General features: G+C 33.4%; 2 protein-coding genes across 2 annotated transcripts; one reads left to right on the forward strand and one right to left on the reverse strand.

The window, feature by feature from the left end:
- Positions 1-6,134: 6,134 nt before the first annotated feature.
- LOC104740106 (uncharacterized) lies at positions 6,135-8,705 on the forward strand. Its single transcript, XM_010460637.3, has 9 exons — positions 6,135-6,346; positions 6,439-6,566; positions 6,944-7,304; positions 7,394-7,465; positions 7,565-7,629; positions 7,767-7,920; positions 8,000-8,089; positions 8,181-8,270; positions 8,350-8,705. The coding sequence occupies exons 3-9, from the start codon at positions 6,996-6,998 to the stop codon at positions 8,497-8,499; spliced, it is 930 nt and encodes a 309-aa protein (XP_010458939.1). The 5' UTR covers positions 6,135-6,346; positions 6,439-6,566; positions 6,944-6,995; the 3' UTR covers positions 8,500-8,705.
- Positions 8,706-10,934: 2,229 nt separating this feature from the next.
- On the reverse strand, positions 10,935-13,121 carry LOC104740117 (transcription factor MYB96). Its single transcript, XM_010460647.3, has 3 exons — positions 12,600-13,121; positions 12,184-12,313; positions 10,935-12,061 (listed from the first exon to the last, which is right to left on the reverse strand). The coding sequence occupies exons 1-3, from the start codon at positions 12,730-12,732 to the stop codon at positions 11,254-11,256; spliced, it is 1,071 nt and encodes a 356-aa protein (XP_010458949.2). The 5' UTR covers positions 12,733-13,121; the 3' UTR covers positions 10,935-11,253.
- Between the last annotated feature and the right edge of the window lie 7,944 nt (positions 13,122-21,065).

A 21,065-nucleotide genomic window follows, 5' to 3' on the forward strand; every position in this document is an offset into this window, starting at 1 on the left:
TTGGAGTAATTTTTTTTGTCAATGTTTAAGTGTTTGGAGTGAAAAAGATTGTAGATTTTATTAAGAAAAATAAATAAAATAAATAATTTATATTCCTCTTCTCTGGGCTATTTTTGCTTGTTTCATTCGGGCCCAATTTCTCTGTAAGGCTTATAATTTGTGGGTTTATTGGGCCATTATTTGTATGTTATTGAGTTGAAATTGATTTATTCTTTTTCAAAATCCGATGTCCTCGTGAACGAATAGGAGAAAAGCAATTTTCCGATCTAGAGGTCTGTTTGAGGATTGAACTTATGCTTTTGATGCTCGTAATCATTTTTTCAGTCATTCATGTCGTAATCGTTTTCCCTTGATTTTTTTTTTTTTTTGGGTTTGCGTATTTTTGGTTGATTCCTTGCTCGCTTCGCATCTGTTGGGGATATTTAGTTATCCCCCTATTGATTTCGTTAAAGGTGAATGTCAATTGGGTTGTAAATTTGTTTATGCGAAAATATGTTGGCTTCTTTAGGTTTCCTAATTAAGTTGTGAGTTGTTTTGTGTTCTTGGTTGTAATTTTTTTCCCGTTTGTTCTGTGAGTGATTTTTCGATTCGATGTGAGTTGTGTTTTGGGGAAAATTAATTTTCTTGTTTATCTTGGTGTAATTTTATAAAGTCCTGGTTGTTTTTTTGTTTTCTCGGTTGTCTTTTTCATATAATTTTGTGTTACGGTTATCTGATTGTGGCATTCATATATCTGAATCTTTTTAGTTTATTAAATGTGTGTTCATCTCTTTGCGTCTTTGTCTTTGGTGATGGATTTGTGAAGTGCTGCCAAATAATTTTAATTGATTTCTAGTTGTATTTTCTTGATTATTTGAAAGTGTTGCTTGGGTTGCCTTGTTTTGATATTTTAAATTTTAAATTATGATCAGTTTAATAGAAAATTTTAACTATATTATTACCACTAATAAAAAATTAGTATTGTTTTCTTATTTTAACATATTTTACATAATTATTTTTTATTTAAACTTTCAATTAATTATAATTAACATGAATATGCACTAAATAAAAATTTTAAATTTATTTTAAAATAAAAAATTGAATTCATAGGATTTAAAAATAGTGATGGGTCTAGAGACTTTGAATGAAATAGTGTTGGGCCTACAGATTTTGGATGAAATTTAGTTGATCAATTTGTCATTTGTATGATTGTTTAAAAGACTTATTAAAATCTGTAAGGCCCACAAAATTAAAGAAGAAATGACTGACATGGCAGCATCAGGAGTGAGAAAAGCTAACTTTATATATATAGATTCATATACCTAATTCTTTAAGCCGATTAATTTTTGTTTTGTCTAGAAATTACATGTATTGTTTTATAGCATCTATATATATAAAGTGTAGTTTCCTCACTCCTCGTGCTGCCACGTCATCACCTCTCTCAATTAAATTAGGCCATTTTCTTGAAGCCCAATTTTAGGAGACAACCCAGTAAGCAATTCTTATTTCATTTTTTAATTTGAATTTCTAAGCCCATTTCGAGTCCATCTCTATTACCTGTTCAATCTGCTCATCGAAGAAAACTCTTTTCCTGGTAACTTGACTCCGCCGCCATTAATGTGCGACCTCAACCGTCCCCCCATCTTGATTCCCTTCTATCACCTCACACGTCCCTCATCTTCTTCATTGTTTCTTTACTCGCTTATCCTTCAAACCCTTTCTCTATCTCCATCGGATAGTTTTCCTCTACAACTGTTACTCAAGTTCTTTCAATGCTCTGTCATTCAATTGAAGCCGCACTAATTTTTCTTCAATGCGTGCAAGGTCAAGTCCTATATAATGCCTTCTCCTCCAACTTCATGCCTCTCACAATTTCTTTCTCTCTAAATTTTTTCTTTACTAACATGGATTCCACTGTTGTTTCATTCGAAAATCTCAAAGCTGGCCGCCTACACCAGCAGATCGTTGGAAGATTGCTTCGCCACTGGACTGCCCGCAACGTCAAAAAAGGAGGCCAACTAATGGGAGTAGATTTCCTGCTAATAGATCAAAAGGTTGTATCGATCTCAACTACATTTTTCAGTTACTCGATTATAATCTCTTTCTCTAATTTGACTTTCTTCTTTTCAGAGTTGTTTAATCCAAGGATCCATCAATGTCACTCATCTTTCAAAACACGAAAAGTCGCTGTCTGATGGGGCAATATATATTCTGTCAGATTTTGAAGTCACCAAAAGCAACACCCGTTTTAAACTAACTGATTCCCCTTTCTCCATACATTTCATAGCAACCACTGCTTTTCATCAGGTCCACGAGTCTTTCGGTATTTTTCCGGAAGAGTTTTACAGGTTCATTACTTATCAGCAGTTGGTTTCTCTTGCCAATACCAATACAGATCTTCCAGGTGAGCCGAGGATTTAACTCTTTTAATATTGCCCGTCTCCTATATTGTGTTCATCTCTTAAGAGTAAAACTTCCATTATTAAGCGCTCATGACTTCGTTTAATTTAGAAAAAGAAATAGACAAATTTTCTATATGATGTACAGGGCGTCTTCGTTCTACTTTTCTATATTATGTTGATTAACAGTGTTGTTATTTTATTCTATTCATGAATTTATAGCCTAATGATTATTTCCTTACATTTCATTTGCATAGCTCAAACCTCGCTGTTTAGAGCAACATGTAGTGGGTAGATTGCTCCATTTTATTGGCCTGCCCGTAATGCTAAAAATCCGGCGTCAGCCAACTCATGGGTGTTGACTTCATTCTCTCATTGACGAAAAGGTATTCTCCTGCTCCTCATGTTTGACTCTCAATCACCTATTCCTCCTATTTTAATAGTAATGTGATTGCAGACTACTATGATGCAGGGGTCGATTAACATTCTCCACCTTCTAAATTTTGAGAGATCTTTGATCGATGGAGGCCATGGGGAAATCTACATTATATATGGTCTTGAAGTCACAAGAAGCAACCCACGTTTTAAACTCACTGATTTCTATATCTCTATAAACAATTACTCTCTCTTGGAAACACAAATTCCAAACTCTCGGGTACGTCTTCTTATTGGAACCTAATATATTGAACAGTTCTGATATTTTTATACTTTCAAAAACTAACCTTCTCTTCACATGGGCCAAGTTTGTTCAACACATGCGTATCATAATGGAGTCACACAAACGTTGGAGAGGATGTTAGTCGTTATACATCTTGAAAGGTTTGAGTTCTTAGCAAACCACGTTTGTTTAGAGTTGTTTAATTAAACATACACTCTCCCTCCCCCATGACTTACCCATATTACATCACCACATGTTTCAATACTACTGCTGCAATGAGAAGCAGCAGTGAGAAAGTTCGAGTTAGCGCATTTGACGAACAAACACGCGACCACGCTTGAGGTTATTTATAGCAAGAAAGATGGAGGGAGTTGTATAATTTACCCACCAATATCAACCCCAAGATATTCAGAGAATCGGAGGTCATATTCTACCTATTCTTGATTATGTGTAGTCAATACTATGTGCATGGTCTTCTCAAATATTATGATCTGTCAACCTTGCAACACACTTACCAATCATTTCTCTCCCGGTGAACTTTAACTTAATGTTACATCAGGGACTAAATTTTGATGGAGAGTTTGTGACAACAAGGGACTTTGTAGAAATGTAATAACCGGCTCTCTTTTTAATCCATTTAATTTTCATATTCCTAAAATCTTTGTCTACACGTACCCAAAATTGGACTATCAAACAGGCTAAAGGTCTCAACTCTACAGAACCATTGAAAGTCTTTGTATTTCTCTAAGTCTTTACAATCAAGATTACAATGTATTTAAAGACATGTTAATTACAAAACAAGTTCGATCTTCCTGAAAAGAGGAGAAGATTTCTAAACCGTTATTTGACCAAGTTTGATGATCAAATATTCCATATTTGGTCAACCATATCATGGTATACAGAAGATTGAACATGTATACATTGATGAACGAACCCACATGTGCATTTTCCAAATTCTATAACTAAGATCCACTTTATTATTACGCTCATGCTCTTATTACAACCATCGACGCATTCGTAACACTGAAACGTGTATGTTATTGTGTAAGATAACCCTCCAGCTGCAGTCTTTGGCATTGCCAAACATTTCACAAAGTAAGGATTCCTGAAAAATATAAAACCTGACCTGAAAGAAAGAGTGAGTGGTGAAGAAGCAAGAAACAGAAAACAAAATGCAGAAAAGTAAAAGACAGAACAAAATTCAAGAGAGGTAAACTCTAATATGCTCATCTTAATATGTTAAAGCTTGTAAATAAAAAAAAACATGTTAAAGCTTGTGTCAAGTTTCACATCCGTGATCTTCATATGTTTAAATAATCACATGTTGCAGATGGAAAACAAAACCAACCATGGCTAAGTGAGAAATACTTCACTGAATCTTTCTATCCTGCCCACCTCTCGCAGGAATCACTTGCCAAACAAACAAAACAAACATAAGAAAATAAAATTTAATAACGTAAACAACAAAACACAAATAAATAAGTTAGAAATTCTATTCATTAATTTAACAACACACAATTCACATCCGATCGAAACACAGACTCTGGAGACCAAACGAAACAAAATTAAAACAAAAATCGGCATTACAATTCACAAATTAATTCTGAAATGAAACCGAAAAAAAAAAATCAATAAACGCCAGATTTGAAGACCAACAAACACTTAACTGGAACAAAACCAGCAGAGAAGAGCCAATTAACCCGTACAGATGCAAAGCGCAGAGAGGTAAATTATTCATCACTGAAAGGGCTGAATGAAGAAGGATTAGCATGATGAAGGAAATACTTTCAAAACTCTAATAATACTGTAGATCGGGAAAATTACTTCTCTGCTCCGCTATCCGTTCACACGACCTCATGTTTTGAAAGGGAAGAAAGCCATTCCCACATCAAGGACAAACCAGTAACAACCTAACGTCCCAACAGAATTCTAATTATTAAAGAAATTAAGGCCCAATGTCTAACAGAAAAAGAACCAAATTAAAATTACAGAACTGGTAAAACATTTGACATCAAAAACCACAAACACATTACTCCAAAAACAAAAGCATTTTGAAAAAAACAATTACCACAGGTTAATTATTTTCTTTTAAAAAACAAAAAACATTACCTACAACAACATCTAAGAAAAGTAAAAAATATGGAACGAGAAAATGAGAAATTAAATTAATAAACCAAAACGAAAGACTAAACCAATAAAACAAACAATAACTATACAAAACTTAACTTCAAATTCTATATTTTATGAATCCAAAAAAAGATCATCATGATTTTAGTAAATTCTAGATTTCTAAAATAGAAAACAAAATACAAACTTGAAAAAAAGAGACCCAAAAAAAACCAGTAAAAAACAAAGAACAATATAAGAACACCATAACCACACAGAAAAATGAGAAAAAAACATACAAAATATCAAACTAACAAAACAACGAAAATAAAAAGAACCTCATGAAACTTCCGCGCGTAGCGCGGATCAATTGCTAGTTTAGATTATAAATCAGTGACTTGATATCATAAAATAAAAACACAAAACTTGATTATCATTTTTCTTTTTGTCAAAGAAAAACTTGATATCATACTACTAAATAAATCGTTAGATTATAAATCAGTGACTTGATATCATAAAATAAAAACACAAAACTTGATTATCATTTTTCTTTTTGTCAAAGAAAAACTTGATATCATACTACTAAATAAATCGTTCAACCACTACCATCATAAATGAATTAAAATACACTTATTTGATGCTATTTAAAAATGTTCTAGACTTTAAAATACGACAAGAATAATTTTGGAATCGAAAAAGACTTTATTATAAAGAGAACGTTTTGGAGAGTTCAGCTTGTCGGATGGGGATACCTTGGGAGACTTAGGACGTCCTCACTTTTTTTTTTTGGTTCAATCGCAATTTTTGCCAAAGAGGAATATGTCAAAGTCAAACTACATCTCTTGAAATTAATGAAACTTCTAAATTTTTCACAATCTGACAACATTCGAAATTTATATTATTGCTTTGTGGGAAAAGAGAAAAAGAAAGACTAATAACTTCTCGAAGTAAAAATAAATCATACAACAGTGCATCTATCTCTAGTCAATCTTGCCATATTATCAACAGTCAAACACCTCAATCTTTGAATTTCTAAAAATAATAAAACTCTTTTATTGTATTTAGGTAAAAGATAATGGTTGTATTATCTAAAAATCTAATTAAGAAGACAGATACAAAGTTTTTTAAAAAAAAAACATAAAAGAAAATCGAGAAAATCTGATAATCACGTTACCGTGTCAAACCGTCAACCTCCATAGCTCCGGTTTGTGTATTTTGTCTTGTGTACTATGTATTCTTGTAGTATATACACGCGCTTCAAGATTTTTAATTACTTTATCTTAAAAAAAATTTCAGACCGAACACCAAACAAGAAAAACACATTTGTCTGATTGAGAGAGAGCTCTTCCCCCCTTCAAGAAATCGAAAGAGTGCTTCTTTCCCTCATATTTCCTGCGATTCTGAATATTAATTTCTTTCTATAGGTAAATCATATTCTTCTATCTTCGTATCTTTTCTTTCTTAGGGTTATATGGTTGTTTGATTCTGGGATTGGGGGAATTTCGATTTTTTGTGATTTTAGGGTTTCGATTCCTAATAATTGTGATCGAATCGAATGGTATCTCTTTTATCGTTTTCATGGTTTAGATTGGTTTCTCAAGTTTGGAGCAAATTTGAGAGCAAGACTTTGTATAACTCAGATCCTTATCTTTTCCATTGAGTTTGTTTCTCTAAGCTGATTTTGTGATGTTTGGTTTCAGAGCAATGGAGTTTTTTTTCTTGAAAAATGAAACATTTGTGATGATTATTAGAATTTTCGTTTGAATGTTGGAGCTTTTCTTGGTTTTATTTTTCATAACAGGTCAACGTTTTTTAATTCGGTATCGAGGCTAAGAAGAAGTGTGAGAGAAGAGATGGCTGATCATCTGAGTTCATGTACCGACCGTCTCGTAACACCTGAAACGTTAAATTCAGAGAGAGGATCCTCCAATGGAACAATTGAATCTTCTGGAGAGAGTTCTAGAACTCAAGGCAGCACAAGCCTGTCTACTAGTACGAAATCTATGGATCTTAAGACCAAGGAAGAAGAAGAAGCAACGGAACAGCACGATGTGGACGAGGAAGAGGAACCACTTATCCAATCTGTTGAATGTCGTATTTGCCAAGAGGAAGATTCCGTTAAGAACCTTGAGTCACCTTGTTCTTGTAGTGGCAGTTTGAAGGTGAATCTCATATCTCTCTTGTGTTATTTTGTATTGTTCCTTTTTTAAATTAAGTTCTCATGAATTTGTTTTTTCTTGTGTTTGTATAGTATGCACATCGGAAGTGTGTTCAACGTTGGTGTAATGAGAAAGGTGACATAACCTGTGAAATATGTCATAAGGTAAAATCAAAACCACTAACATCATTTTGTATAATCTTTTGGTTACATGTTTGCCTGAATCCAAGTTTATAATGTTTTTCTTCTTCTCGTTGGAAACAGTCTTATCAACCTGGATACACTGCTCCACCGCCTTCTCCTGCTGATGATACCGTTATTGATATCGGGTAAAGTTTTTTTTCTGAATCTATGTAGCTGGACTATAGATTCACTATTACGCTAAAAGACATAGCTATATCTCATCATATTCAATAAAGCACATTACTCATGCTACTGTTTTTTTTCTTGTGTCTGTGTTATGCAGTGAAGATTGGGCTAATGGTGTTCCATTAGATTTGAACGACCCGCGCATTTTCGCAATGGCAGCTGCAGAACGCCATTTCTTTGACGCGGACTATGATGAATACGCTGATTCTAACTCAAGCGGAGCTGCGTTTTGTCGCTCTGCTGCTCTTATAGTAAGTCCACCACATTTATCACTTATTCATTAATTTCTTACTTTGAAATAGAAACTTACTGGTAGTTAATAAATGGCAGTTGATGGCGCTTTTACTGTTACGTCATGCTCTGAACCTATCAAACAACAACTCAGACGATGAAGAAGATGATCCCTCAGCTTTCTTCTTTGTACGTAAACCCTCCTCTCTTATTCGCAGTTCTGTTACCTTTTTTAGATTTCTTGTGATAACACATTTTTTTTTGTTTTGGTTTTCGTCAGCTTTTCATGCTTCGTGCCGCCGGTTTTCTCCTTCCGTGTTACATCATGGCTTGGGCTATCAGTATATTACAACGTCGCAGACAAAGACAGGTATATAAAATCTTTGTGAAAAAAAACACAAACACATGTTTAGTATCATGTTTGTAAATGATTTTATTGTGTAAATCAGGAAGCGGCTGCTCTGGCTGCTGCAGAAGTAGCGTTTATGTTACATAGCGGTGGGGGCAGTGGAGGACAACGAAGAGGAGGATTACACTTTGCTGTAGCACCTGAGCTTATATCTAATCCACACCACCAACCTGAAGCTTCGCCTCAATGAGTATATATTCCCAAATCACCGGTATGTGATTTGTGTGTCTTTGCCTATCTGTGTAGTAGCTCTTGTGTGTTTGTTGTGTAACTTACCGGTTTTTCTCCAATCAAACACACACAACTGAGATTTTTAAAAAAGGACCAGAGAAGTTTCTCTTTGTCTATCTTTTTACAGACGAGAAAAAAAATAAAAATTGTTCACATATTTATATTTATGTTTATGCTTTTAATTCCTTTAATTTGTCTTGTTAATTTCTTGTTAATATACATAAGAAAATGGAAAATAGTAGTAAATACGGTAGTTATCGAATTTTCGCGCAATTGGATAAAAGATACGATGGGCTATGCCCCATTTTGTCTTGTTATGGACCGAGTGGACCCATTTGGAGGCCCAAATATGAAAAGTCTTTTCTTTTTCCTATTTGACAAAGTCTTTCTTTACTCTGTTTAATCCCAACCAAGCAAGCAGAGAAGGAAGAGTCGTCGTCGACTAGTTGAACTCCTTTTATGCCAGCAGAGAGGATTTTGACATCAGACACCCAAAAAAAAAAAAAGTTTTATCAGAATATTAGTTAACTACGATAAGGCATGAAAGAAAGAAAAAAACAAAAATCAATCTCGAGAGATTCAATGGGAAAATCATAAGAAGATAAAAAGTGAAAAAGGTTACATGAATAGAGTTTTGAACACTTTCAAGATTCGATGTTCCTCAAGTCTTACTCACAGAGACGACGACATTGCACCGAAATATAACTGACATATGAGCTGAAGAATGAATGAGTCCAGTTTTGAAGTCAAATAAGACAAGATAACAAACAAAGTCAACGATTGAAGAGTGTGTGAAAATTAATTAATTAGAATCAGAAAAGGAGTTTTCGGTGGCTAATAATAATACTCGTATAGTCATAATAACTCATAACGTATAGTACCTCACTGTGCTTCACAGGCACAACGAGTCAAGCTCTTCACATGTTAGCATTTAATACTCTTTTTATTTATTTTTGGTTAAATTTTGTTGTTATATTTTTCAGAATTCGTTTCCACCACTAGATTTTGCCTCCTTTCTATTTATTGTACGCCTGTGTGTGTATCGTTTACGTATACAGATATATATCTCTGCGGCTTCATATGTTGTTATACTTTTCATTTATCCAATTCACACTTTTATTTCACACATCATACTATCATAGGGTGGAATTACGGATGCCTTATTTTGTTTAGAGGGATACGCCAAAACATAATATCCTGATGTGTATTATTATACTAATACTAATATTGCTCATAAAAAAAAATGTCAAAATGTCTTATCTTTATTTTATACAGTATATATAATTCATTACCATTAAAACAATTCAAAAATAGTACTCCTAAAACTCTACTACTTATTTTAGATTCAAGAGCTTTTCGAAATGCTTCTTCTAAGAATTTTGTGAAATTTTATTTTTCTAAAATTGTTGTATTTTTAGAAAAATAATACCGTAATATTCCCTCCGTTTCACAAAGAGTGTCATTCTGGAGATTTTTCTTTGTTTCACAAAGACTGTCACTCTACAATTCCAATGCATTATTTTATAGTTCCAATGCATCTTTTATCTTAGATTTCCTTGTTTTACCCTTAATTATAACTAAAATAGTCTATTAAAAACTTATTAAATAAGGGCATATATGTATATTTCAGTGTTTTCTTAATTTGTGTGAAAAGTGTCAGAGTGACACTCTTTGTGAAACGGAGGGAGTGACACTCTTTGTGAAACGGAGGGAGTAATAAGAAGAACTAAAAAATACTCCCTCTGTCTCACAAAGATTGATATTTTGGGATATATTTTTGTCCCACAAAGATTGATGTTTTGTAAACTTCAAGAAGTAATCATTTAAAATAATTAAAATTTTGAATTGTTATTGGTTTATATTTTCTCTCTCTACCAAAAAGTAATTATAAATTAATTTATAAATAAAAACTAAAATTTTTCTTAATATGTGTGAAAATCTCAAAACATCAATCTTCATGAGACAGAGGGAGTAAGTTTGACAACTCTGCTTTCTTTATGTGAAATATATAAATAAAATTTCACAAATAATCTGACAAGATATTATATTAATTTTGGCATTATTGGCTTATTGGCTTATCACAATTAATATTAAATAGCTAAAATAATTAAATGTATTAATGTTGGAATTAAGTCAGTAGGTGGAATCTTAAATGGCATTTTTCTTCCGGGATTATGATTGATTTGAAAGGACAAAATTAAAGATCGATAAGATTGATCAAACATTTTTACTATTTTCAATACAACATTGATCGGAACTAAGATCGAACTTTTGAATATGAAAATATCGGATCTTAATCAAACCAATCGATATTAGATCAGTTTTGTATCATTTACTTAACCTAACTTTACAATGACGAATTTTGTGTGTTCAAGTTTATATATAAGATTTGAATAATCAGAAACATTATAAGACATTTGTATAATCATATGAGCCACAAAGTGCAACACATTACATTTATAAAGATGATGAACCCTTTGTGTTACGTTCTGCTACATACAATTTTTTTATATATAGAAAACGAGAAAGATTATATCACCAAAAGGGAAAAAGAGTGTTGTAGAGCTAAAAGCTAGCTACTAAAGACTCTAAAACCCTAATGCAATAATAAACATATACTAGATTATAGGTTATAACTCTATATTATTTGTTATAACCCATGACTAATTAAGCCCTCGATTTAAAAGATCCCACTTTGCATAATTCTAGTCTTCTAGAACATCGCAGCTTGTCCTTCTAGTGACATACCAACCATGTCGTGGCTTTGCTCATCAAATAACCATTTCTCCAACAAAGACAAAGACCCTTGTGATATTAAACCATGATCTTGGTCCATTGTTATTTCCGGCTTGATCTCTTGATCATGGAAGAACCTTGTCTCCTGAGTCAAATTTTGAGTTTCTTCCATTGAATTGAAGCTGAAGAAAGATTGTTCAAACCCTTCTCCACCTTCTTCCGAAACTGCAGCAGCGAGTGGTCCGGTCTCTGAAACCGGAGATGAGGATGATAGAGTTAAAGCCTTTGGTGTGTCTTTCATGAAATCTTGAAGCAACCGAGCGATGTTATCAGCACTTGACGCATATACACCTGATGGGTATGGATTAGTGGTGTTGCTTGTAGTGGTTGTTGTGGTTGTGGTAGAGGAAGAAGAAGAGGATGGATCATAACAACGGTCAAGCAAAGCTGATGAGAAGGTAGGGGCGTTTTGTGGTGTGATTACTGGTGTCGGCAATGATGATGATGATGATGGAGAAAGAGTTGATGATGGTTTGTCCAAAGACAAGGCCTCACAAAGAGCTTGTTTCGCCATGTTGATATCTGTCTGAAGTCTTCTCTCCCATTGACCTTTGTTAGTGCTTTGATTGTGCTTTTGTGAACTAGTGTTTGACGAAGAGAAACCATCATTATCTTCTTCACCAGATTCATTAATCTTCTTGAGCTTCTTCTTCAAGTGAGTGTTCCAATAGTTCTTTATATCATTGTCTGTCCTTTCAGGAAGGTATGATGCTATGGCTGCCCATCTATACACGAAAAAAAAAAACATATTTAGATCTTATATTCTTATGATAAGAATCTTATCATATACATAAAAATACCCAAGAAAGGAAACATTTTGGACAAAAACATGCACATTAAAACATACCTGTTGCCTAAAAGGGCTTGAAGATGAACTATCGTCTTCTCTTCGTGCTCAGTGAAATTTCCACGCTTAATACCGGGTCGAAGATAATTAGTCCATCTCAATCTGCAGCTCTTGCTACATCTCCTCAGTCCTAAAACACCAAATTAACAAAGATTAATTTTAACCCCAAATAATTTAAGGAAGAAGTGATTAAATGGTAACTAGAGATGTGTGGACGAAAGAGTTGGTGACATAACTTATAGGCTATTTATTACACTAGTATTAAATGTTCATACCAACCAAGCCAGAGAACAAAAAAATCATAACCCCTAGTAAAAAGTGCAAGATAAATACTACATAAAAAAGGTTCTTTAAGAGTTAGATCAAAAGTTTATTTCTAATTAACTAGTTAATCTGATCAAGAAACAAAGACAAACCTGTGTTAGTAGGGACAGATCTCCAGTTTCCAGGACCGTGTTCTTGAATGTAAGAAACCAAGATGATGTCTTCCTCTGGTGTCCATGGCCCTTTCTTCACTCCATTCTTTTCACAGCAAGGTGGTCTTCCCATTTTTTCCTCCTTCTATTGATAGGTTCTTTGATAAGATTTTAAGATGGAAGCTAATTAATTGTTGTGGCTTTGTTGGAGAAACCTTTGGAAAAATTAGGGCTAAGACAAAGAAAGTCCAAATGGGTTTGGTTTTGTCTGAAGAAGTGGAGAGAAATGTTGGTTATATTTATAGCAAAACTGAGTAAGATGAGATGATAGAAAGAGAGAGAGAGAGGAAAAAAAAATTAAGTTAATTACTCGTAAGTAATTTAATAAGATAATGGAATGAAAAGCAACAATAATGAAGAGGCTGGCTTTGGGTTTGCTTTCAAAGAGTCAACATGGACAGCAAAATGCATTTACTCTCTTTCTCTCCAAAGTCAGCCTTCTTCTTCTATCTCTCTCCTTCTTTGGAGTACTACACGGTTTCAGACACAAATATTTGTTTTTTCCAATAACAAATATTTTGTTTTGACGTTTGCGTTTAGTAATCAAAATATTACTTATGTTTGTCTAAGAAATATAATGAACTTTTGGTGTTTTTATTTAAAAGTAACAAACACAACACAAAACGCAAAAATATCTCTCTTTCCAGTTATGCTTTTGAGTTTTTGTCTCTATTTCATTATCATTTCCTCGCACGATATTTTCAGTTTGAATCCAAATTATTACACAACAACAGCTAGATTACAAGTCTTGCGTTTTTTTGTACATGTGTCAAACGCAAACATAAAAACACGTAAAAGAACAATCGGATTCGTATTAACTTATAACAATAACAAGTGCAAACACTTGCTACCAATCTATTTTAATGCATCATTCATATCAAAAATAAATATGAAAAAATGCTTCGGCTCATATACGTGTTGATCATATCTATCATCTCAATCTCAAAGATTGGGTAAAAGTTTTTATAATATGGTTTGATTATTTAGTTAAAACCATCGAGTTTTTAAATTAGTTACACACGTACACTTATATTACAGCGAATCTGCGGAGTTTTGACAAAATAAACATAATAAATAAATATATATACACGATATGCATGAGTTCATGTATGGGTGAATAATATTCACTGAATATATCTCAGTTCGGACATTCAAAACCGTGTGGTGCTAATAAATGCAAGATGTGTGAGATAAGAGAGGTGACACCGAAAGAAGACAATATAAGGAGCGAAAAAGGCTAATATTTCGATATTCTTGTGATTTTTTTGTTTATCAGATAAATAGCTTATAATAGCGAATGTGCTTTTTTAGAAGTTTTTTTTATTTAAGAGAAAGTATTTTTTGAGTTTACACTGCTGTGAATCCATTTATGCAGCGCCTGCCCGAATTAACATACACATGAGTATTTGATTTTTCTTGGCGTGAAGTATTCTTAATCCAATAGTTTCATATGGAATGATTTCAAATTCCGATTTACATAAGTGCTAATTCCATCTAACCTTTTTTTTTTTGTTGGAATGTTATTAAAATCGATAGTTATCTTAAATCTAAATAATTTATTTTGATAATATTTGAATTATCTTTTTGGGTTGCTTCTCTGCGTGACACAATTACCACTTTCAAATTTTACTTTGCACTTGAATATCGCATTGATTAAGAAAAGAAAAAAGAACACTGCCTAAAGAGTTTTAGCTTTAACTGTGAACTGTATCGGCATTCGGCAAGATCTTCTAACAAGCATAAGAGAGTATATATATACTGACATGAATATAGTAAAAAAATATAATAAATTCATCGAATTTTTTTGCAACTTACACCACGCAGCCCTAATTTAATGTCACCTCCATTTTTGTGAATACATCCATTGAATTGTTTGACCCCTCAAAAGTCCATAGATTATGGGGTAATATGGAGCATCTTTTATTTATTAGTTTAATTAGTGTATGTCCCTTTATTAAATGCCCACTAGCAAAAATTAAAACCATGGAGCAAACTTCAAATACTCTATTCATTTTATATTTTAATTATTATTTCAAAATAAATATTGTTTGTATTTATATATATATATATATATGTTTGGTAAAATTTTCAGTTTTATCTCTAATACTTAAACATATTGACAACAAAAATTGTATAATATATTACTAAAAAATAAAACCTACCATAATAATTATTTTTTAATATACGCGAAGAAAATATATCTTTTAATGTATAATTATTTATACACAACTGTAACTGAATCCTTAAGACTCTCAATTTACCGACCAAATAATTGACTCTTCATTATTTGACTTTTTATGGTCATATATAGGCTCGTATTAACTCTTACAGTAAAGTTTTACGGAAACTAGTTCCTCCTCTTCAGATTTAATCCAACTTGAGAACTAAATATGATTCACAAAATTGACTAATTACTAACACTATACACATTTTCGCGCGGCTATAGTCTACAGTCTGATAATATATTAATCTTCCACTCGCACATTACCAAATAAACCTTTCGATTAATCAGTAATCTTGTTGCCTTTTTTGGTTTATTAGTATGTGGATTATTAAACTTAAAAGAGTGATTAAGTCGACTAATTATTTATTAAAGCATAAAACTCAAAAAAAAAAATTTACTGTTGTATATTTAGTTGTGATATTGTTTTTCTGAGAACTAAATGTTTTGATAAATCAGATCTTTTACAAGAAACCAGAGGAATGTTGCGAAGCACGTTGTGGCTGTGTGCATTGAGATTCTTAAATTATTATTTCTCGACGTGCATTGAGCTTCTAAAATGAATAAAATACTTTATATTTTTATATATGCACTTTCGTACTATATCATAATTAATGACTATATAAATTAGTATGATTTTCCACTACTAGTTAAAGTTTCATGGAAAAAAAATAATTTCAGTTGAAATTCTAGTACGTACATCTTACACCACGTCCTTCGGGAGGCATCACCCATAACTATTTACTTATCATCCGGGTCACATATTAACTTTACATTGACCATCGAGACCTACTTATATAGTACTTTATTTGAAACATCTATTAAAACATCCTAATTTACATGCGAGGAAGAGGATACTAAACCTAATTTTTCACTGTTTAAAAGTGTAATTTAAAGTTTTGTGATTAAAAAGAAGTTTAAGTCAAAACTCACTATAGTTTCCCTTAGAGGAGAAAAGGTTAAGCATTGTACGATTTTGAAACTATCAATATAACGGGAAAAAGGTACGGGCGACCAAAATGATAAAGTTATACAGTACTAATTATTTATCCGTATCATTATTTTAAATTAACTCAACTTTAATTTATAATTAACCAGTTTCCGATAGTAATAAATTATTAACTAATCTTCGATCGAGCTTAATTTTTTTTGTTTTCTACAGTCAATTTGAAAGCTCCTACGATGCTTCCTATAGTTTCCAGAAGATTAATATGGGACGAAACAAGTCAACGACTATGGTCCTCTTTTGGGTCATATCTTATTTTATACGCTATGTAATTATATAATTGCTAGGTTAACCTAGGGTTTAATTATAATATCAATAACAAAACTTAGGGTTTAATATTTTAAACCCCCAAAAATAAGGGTTTAATGTGACTGTAGCGACACGTGCCAGCATCCACAGAGTAAATTCAGGAACCATTTTTATTTTTATGAACTAATTACAGTTACATAGATTATTGTACCCATCGTCTAATGATGCAACGATAATTTGACGTACTGTGATCTTGTCGGTGCTTTTTTCGCTACATTGAATTTTCAAGAGAGTTTTTTTTTTCTTTCTCCCTTCATTCTAAATGCAAATTTTAGGATACATTTCAACATTCAAACCTTATCAAATTATTTAACGTTAACCCTAACATCTCCTTATAAAAACAAAAACAATTTTACCCATGCATCCATCAATCAAATAGCCAATAAGAGAACAACAACTCTTACATATATAACCATAAGCAATAGTAAAGTAACTACCCACTTCGGATAAGTAACTACAAACTGGGTGTTCTCTTATTGGCTATCCGTACCTTAACCGGTCGAACTTAGAGACACACTGTAGGTAAGTTGGGCCAAGTCTTGGGATCGAATATCTAATGCGGGGAGGGGACAACCTTTAACATGTTTTTGACTTCGGTACGAGTATAGGCATATGAGTTTCTCACATTTACAAAAAAAAATAGAAAGAAAACTACATTATATATAGTATATATCTAATAAAGACTTAAAGTTAATCATATACTTAATTTCTTAAATAAATTTTACTCAATTAATGGAATTGTTACATGTTATCTTTTGTAAGAAAAGTATATATACCGCCTATATTGCGCATGCGAGCTGGAAATATTGTTTAAACTACTCATTTAGACATTTACTACATGCGATAATTATATTGACCCATTCAAAGTTGTAACACAATCACAATCGGAATCCTATGAAAGTACGAAACTTTCCCGTTCCACTTGCTGCATCCTCTGATTTTTAAAAGTCACGGATCTCCTGTTTTAATATAGCACAAGTCAAACATTAAAAGCTTTGATAATTTTGGCAATTTGGAGTAATTAGTCTGCTTAAACTAATATACATATAGAGCAGACTAATGAAGGGTTTCAAATTGCGGGTTAATTAAAGATAGGTAAACATATTAACTCCAACAAGAGTTTTCTTACATTGTGATTGGAGACTTCACAATTACTATTTTCTTCCGGAATGTCTGATGCTTGCAGTCACTTGCATATATAATATGCACAGTGTTTGATTATACTGGACCCAAATCTTAATATACTGGTTTTGGCCGGCCATACGATACTTTTTTGGATTTTATACTTAATTTCTTTGTTTGATAAAAACAAATTTACAAACCATCACACTCTTCTAATAAACAAAATAAAATCTTAACCGCTGCATATGTTGCAAAACAGAGAGCAAAATATATCCCAAAAAAATGAATTGATAGTCAGTGACTCAGTGTGAAACACTTATCACATCGATATTTTATCCAATGTACCAAATCGTTGAGCCTATATATTATTATTATTTTTTTTTGATCAAAGGGGTGTTCTCATTTCATTAAGTAGAACGGAGCATACAGAACATAGATTGTTTGGGATACAAAAGACATAAAGCAGTAAAAGAACATAGATAGATAAATGCAGTCGATATGAAGAGCTTGAGAGCTATGAGCCACATGCTAAAAAGCAATATGGAACTTGTAAGGTCAAGGTAAACCGATGCAGACTCCATGAGCAGGTCAAAGGAGTATGAAGCCACTGTCTTGAATCTTCGAAGACTTGGCGGAGATGAGAATGACAAAGCTACATTGCCAAAGTTTCGAGCCTGGATGTTGAGGCTCTGATGACCGGTTACTACACGGGTAGTTGATGGTCCAAGGTTGATAGAGTATGCCGTTAGAGGGTTGTGGTAACCAACACTTCTTTGAGTGAGGGTCATAATGCCACTAACCTTTAAGGTGAAATGCAGGGACTTCAAAAAGTAGCAACTATGCGGTTTAAGGATCATTAAGGTTTGGTGAGGTATGGACAGGGCAATGGTGGAGCACCGGTAATCACCACTCCATAGAGATGGGATCATAATGCCAGTCTGCACCAAATTGCCTCCATAAGTGGGATCATCCCTAAGGTATCCAAAGAACATGGTTTTCAAAAGATTCCTAAGCCATTCTAGCAACGATGTTGATTTAAGGTTCATCAGCAGTCTTCGGGCTAAAGAGACCATTAAACTAAACACAGCTTGCTTAGGGTGGGAAGGAGTAGAGTTCAACTCAAAACCGGATACAAACTGGTCTCGACACAAAGGATTATCAGACAAACTAGAAAGAACCAGGAATCTGTTCTCGAGAATTACTCGACTTGACCAAACAGACAACAACGGTGCTAACAGGTTTGAGCTCGATGTATCTTTATCTAACTCGGGTCGGATTAGGTACCAATTCGGGGTTATGACATAGTTTAACCAAGGTAAACTATCTACCAGGTAGCTAAGATATGAGTGGAGATCAGACCTGGGCCAGGGAGGTGTCGTCAGGGAAGTAGAGACCGCCGGGTTTGTTGAAATCTCCATCAAGATCTTCCATGGCTCCGGCATCAAAACAGAGCTCCCGTCCATCTGCAACCAAGTAGAATACTTGGAGAGTGGATGTAAATCCGAGGAGCGGAGAGGTGTTGTTGTTGATTGCGGGATGTGCCAGATCGAGGAGAAGAAATCACGGTTACCGGGGCGTTCTAGGGTTTGTGGAGGCGGTTGCAAGATCAGGGGATCAAGGTCACCGAGAGGGGTGGACGGAGGTGGAGGGAAGAGGGAAACGAGCTGAAGCTTACGCATTGCCGGGGTCGAGATCTGAAATCTCAAAAGGCCTCCGGTGAAGAGAACAAGAACCAAGAGAGATATGAGCGGAGAGAGGAGAGGACGAAGGTTACAGATCCAAGGCCCAGCGACGCCGATCGGTCTCGACGCCGCCGGGGGAAGCGTCCTCGGTGGTTGTGCCAGAGAGAAATATTGGCTAGGGCGAACTCTTTTTTTTCTTAATATCAATTGCTTTTTAATGATAGCATATATATATATCAATCGCACATAGCAATGAAACCTAAGAATTGAATGAACATCCAAAATCGAGAATCTCTAGAAAAATCCAAAATCCAAAACCGAATCCAAATTCCAGAATTGAGAATAGAACATCCAAAACCGAGAATCCAAAATCGCTAACAATTATAAGCTTCACATCGAGAATCAAACTTTAAGTTTACCTTGATTTCAAAATCTTAGCGAGAGAGAAGCGCTGCAACGAGAGAAAAATATGTGTTTTTGAGCCTATATATTATTAACCATAACTTTTATTATCTAGTCCCGGTTATTGAGTTCTCAAGGCTTATTTGAAATGTAAATAGAATATTTTCATCAAAAATGTATGTTCGTTTTGTAATATACATTTTGTAAAATACGTTTTGTAATATACATTTTGTAAAATACGTTTTGTTATATACATATATTACGGTATTACTCTGTAAAGTTTTTAAAAAGATTTTGGGGTGTGATGAGTACGTATAATTATGAATCTATACACATGGGTTTCTAACGATTGGATTCAGCTAAGCCACTAAGCCTATGCCAACATAAACTTATTCATTAAAGAAAACTCGACGAATCGTAATCTGATCTTCCAAATCTTATGATCAAACCTAAACATTTTGACTTAAACGTGTCTAAACTACTTTTATAGCATATATATGTATATGTTGTCCTTTCCGGAGGGTATATATGATATATTAGAACCATCACTTTCAAAGTTTCGATGTCGGCTTGTGAAGATTGACCACGTCAATAGTCAGAGTTAACGTTGTTAATTTAAATAACTAAAAATTTGATGAGAAAATTATTGGTACGTACGCATTTTAAGGAAGGATCTATATATGCAACGAAGTAGATTGGTTGGTTAGATTTTGAATAAATTTTCGAACTATATGATATTGTAAAGTAAACACAAACACATACACACATATATGTGAAAAACGACATTTTATTGGTATATATTCGTTTGAATACCAAACACCAATGTCCATTTCGTATCAGTAAGATCAACCAGTTTTGCACTACTTCGAATTTAACAAGGTAAAACAAATCATGCCACCTCTCAGATTAATATTTAACCGTTTGAAAATGACGTACTAGTTCATACTTCATACCATCTACACTTTTTTGTTTTTGGTCAGAGCACACTTCTTACTATTTACATTTCTTAAAAGTGGTCCAGGTCAAATAGATTAACCTTTGTAATCCAAACAAATGTTACCCGGCCGGGCGTAGAAACTTATGATGATGGATCTATTTTAAAAACAGCCACTTGCATAATTTGAAATCTTCTGATCTATATCGAATATATACACTTGCAATAATTGTTTTTACACAACCGTAATTATATCTTGGAAAATTTAGAATCTATTGTCGGATTTTGGATTAGCTAGCTTGCTTAGTTCTATTACTATACCAATCTTTCCATCTTATTTACATGAACTGTTTTTTTTTTGCCCCTTCACAAAAGAACAAAACATTAACAAATTAGCATGATGTTGTTTGTAAAACTCTTAATAATTCGATTTCACATGTATGACAACTGTTTGTCTTTAATCTATTCGTGTGTGAACAAAAACATATCAGAAATTGCCTTCCGAATTTGGAATATTATTTTTCTCCAGTCAGCAGACCAAAGAACACATGATATGATACAAACTAAAAAAATCAATGACGAACATAGTAAACAATACATTCTTCTATAGTTCTATCATTTTTTCGGGGGTAATTAAATTCTTCTATCATTTTCTTTAAACTTCGAATTCATGATTCAGGCCACCATTTATACACAGATGCAACGTTTCAATTCCCACGTAATCTACTGA

This window comes from Camelina sativa, chromosome 2 (genome assembly GCF_030686135.1).
Source record: "Camelina sativa cultivar CO46 ecotype springtype chromosome 2, ASM3068613v1".
Taxonomy (NCBI): Eukaryota; Viridiplantae; Streptophyta; class Magnoliopsida; order Brassicales; family Brassicaceae; genus Camelina; species Camelina sativa.

Bases quoted from the DNA above. Each gene is read 5' to 3' on its own strand.
- LOC104740117 (XM_010460647.3), bottom strand. From the start codon at position 12,732: ATGGGAAGACCACCTTGCTGTGAAAAGAATGGAGTGAAGAAAGGGCCA. The intron at 12,314-12,599 runs GTTTGTCTTTGT...TTGGTGTTTTAG, and splicing joins ATCTGTCCCTACTAACACAG to GACTGAGGAGATGTAGCAAG. The intron at 12,062-12,183 runs GTATGTTTTAAT...TTTCGTGTATAG, and splicing joins CAAGCCCTTTTAGGCAACAG to ATGGGCAGCCATAGCATCAT.
- LOC104740106 (XM_010460637.3), top strand. From the start codon at position 6,996: ATGGCTGATCATCTGAGTTCATGTACCGACCGTCTCGTAACACCTGAA. The intron at 7,305-7,393 runs GTGAATCTCATA...GTGTTTGTATAG, and splicing joins CTTGTAGTGGCAGTTTGAAG to TATGCACATCGGAAGTGTGT. The intron at 8,271-8,349 runs GTATATAAAATC...TGTGTAAATCAG, and splicing joins AACGTCGCAGACAAAGACAG to GAAGCGGCTGCTCTGGCTGC.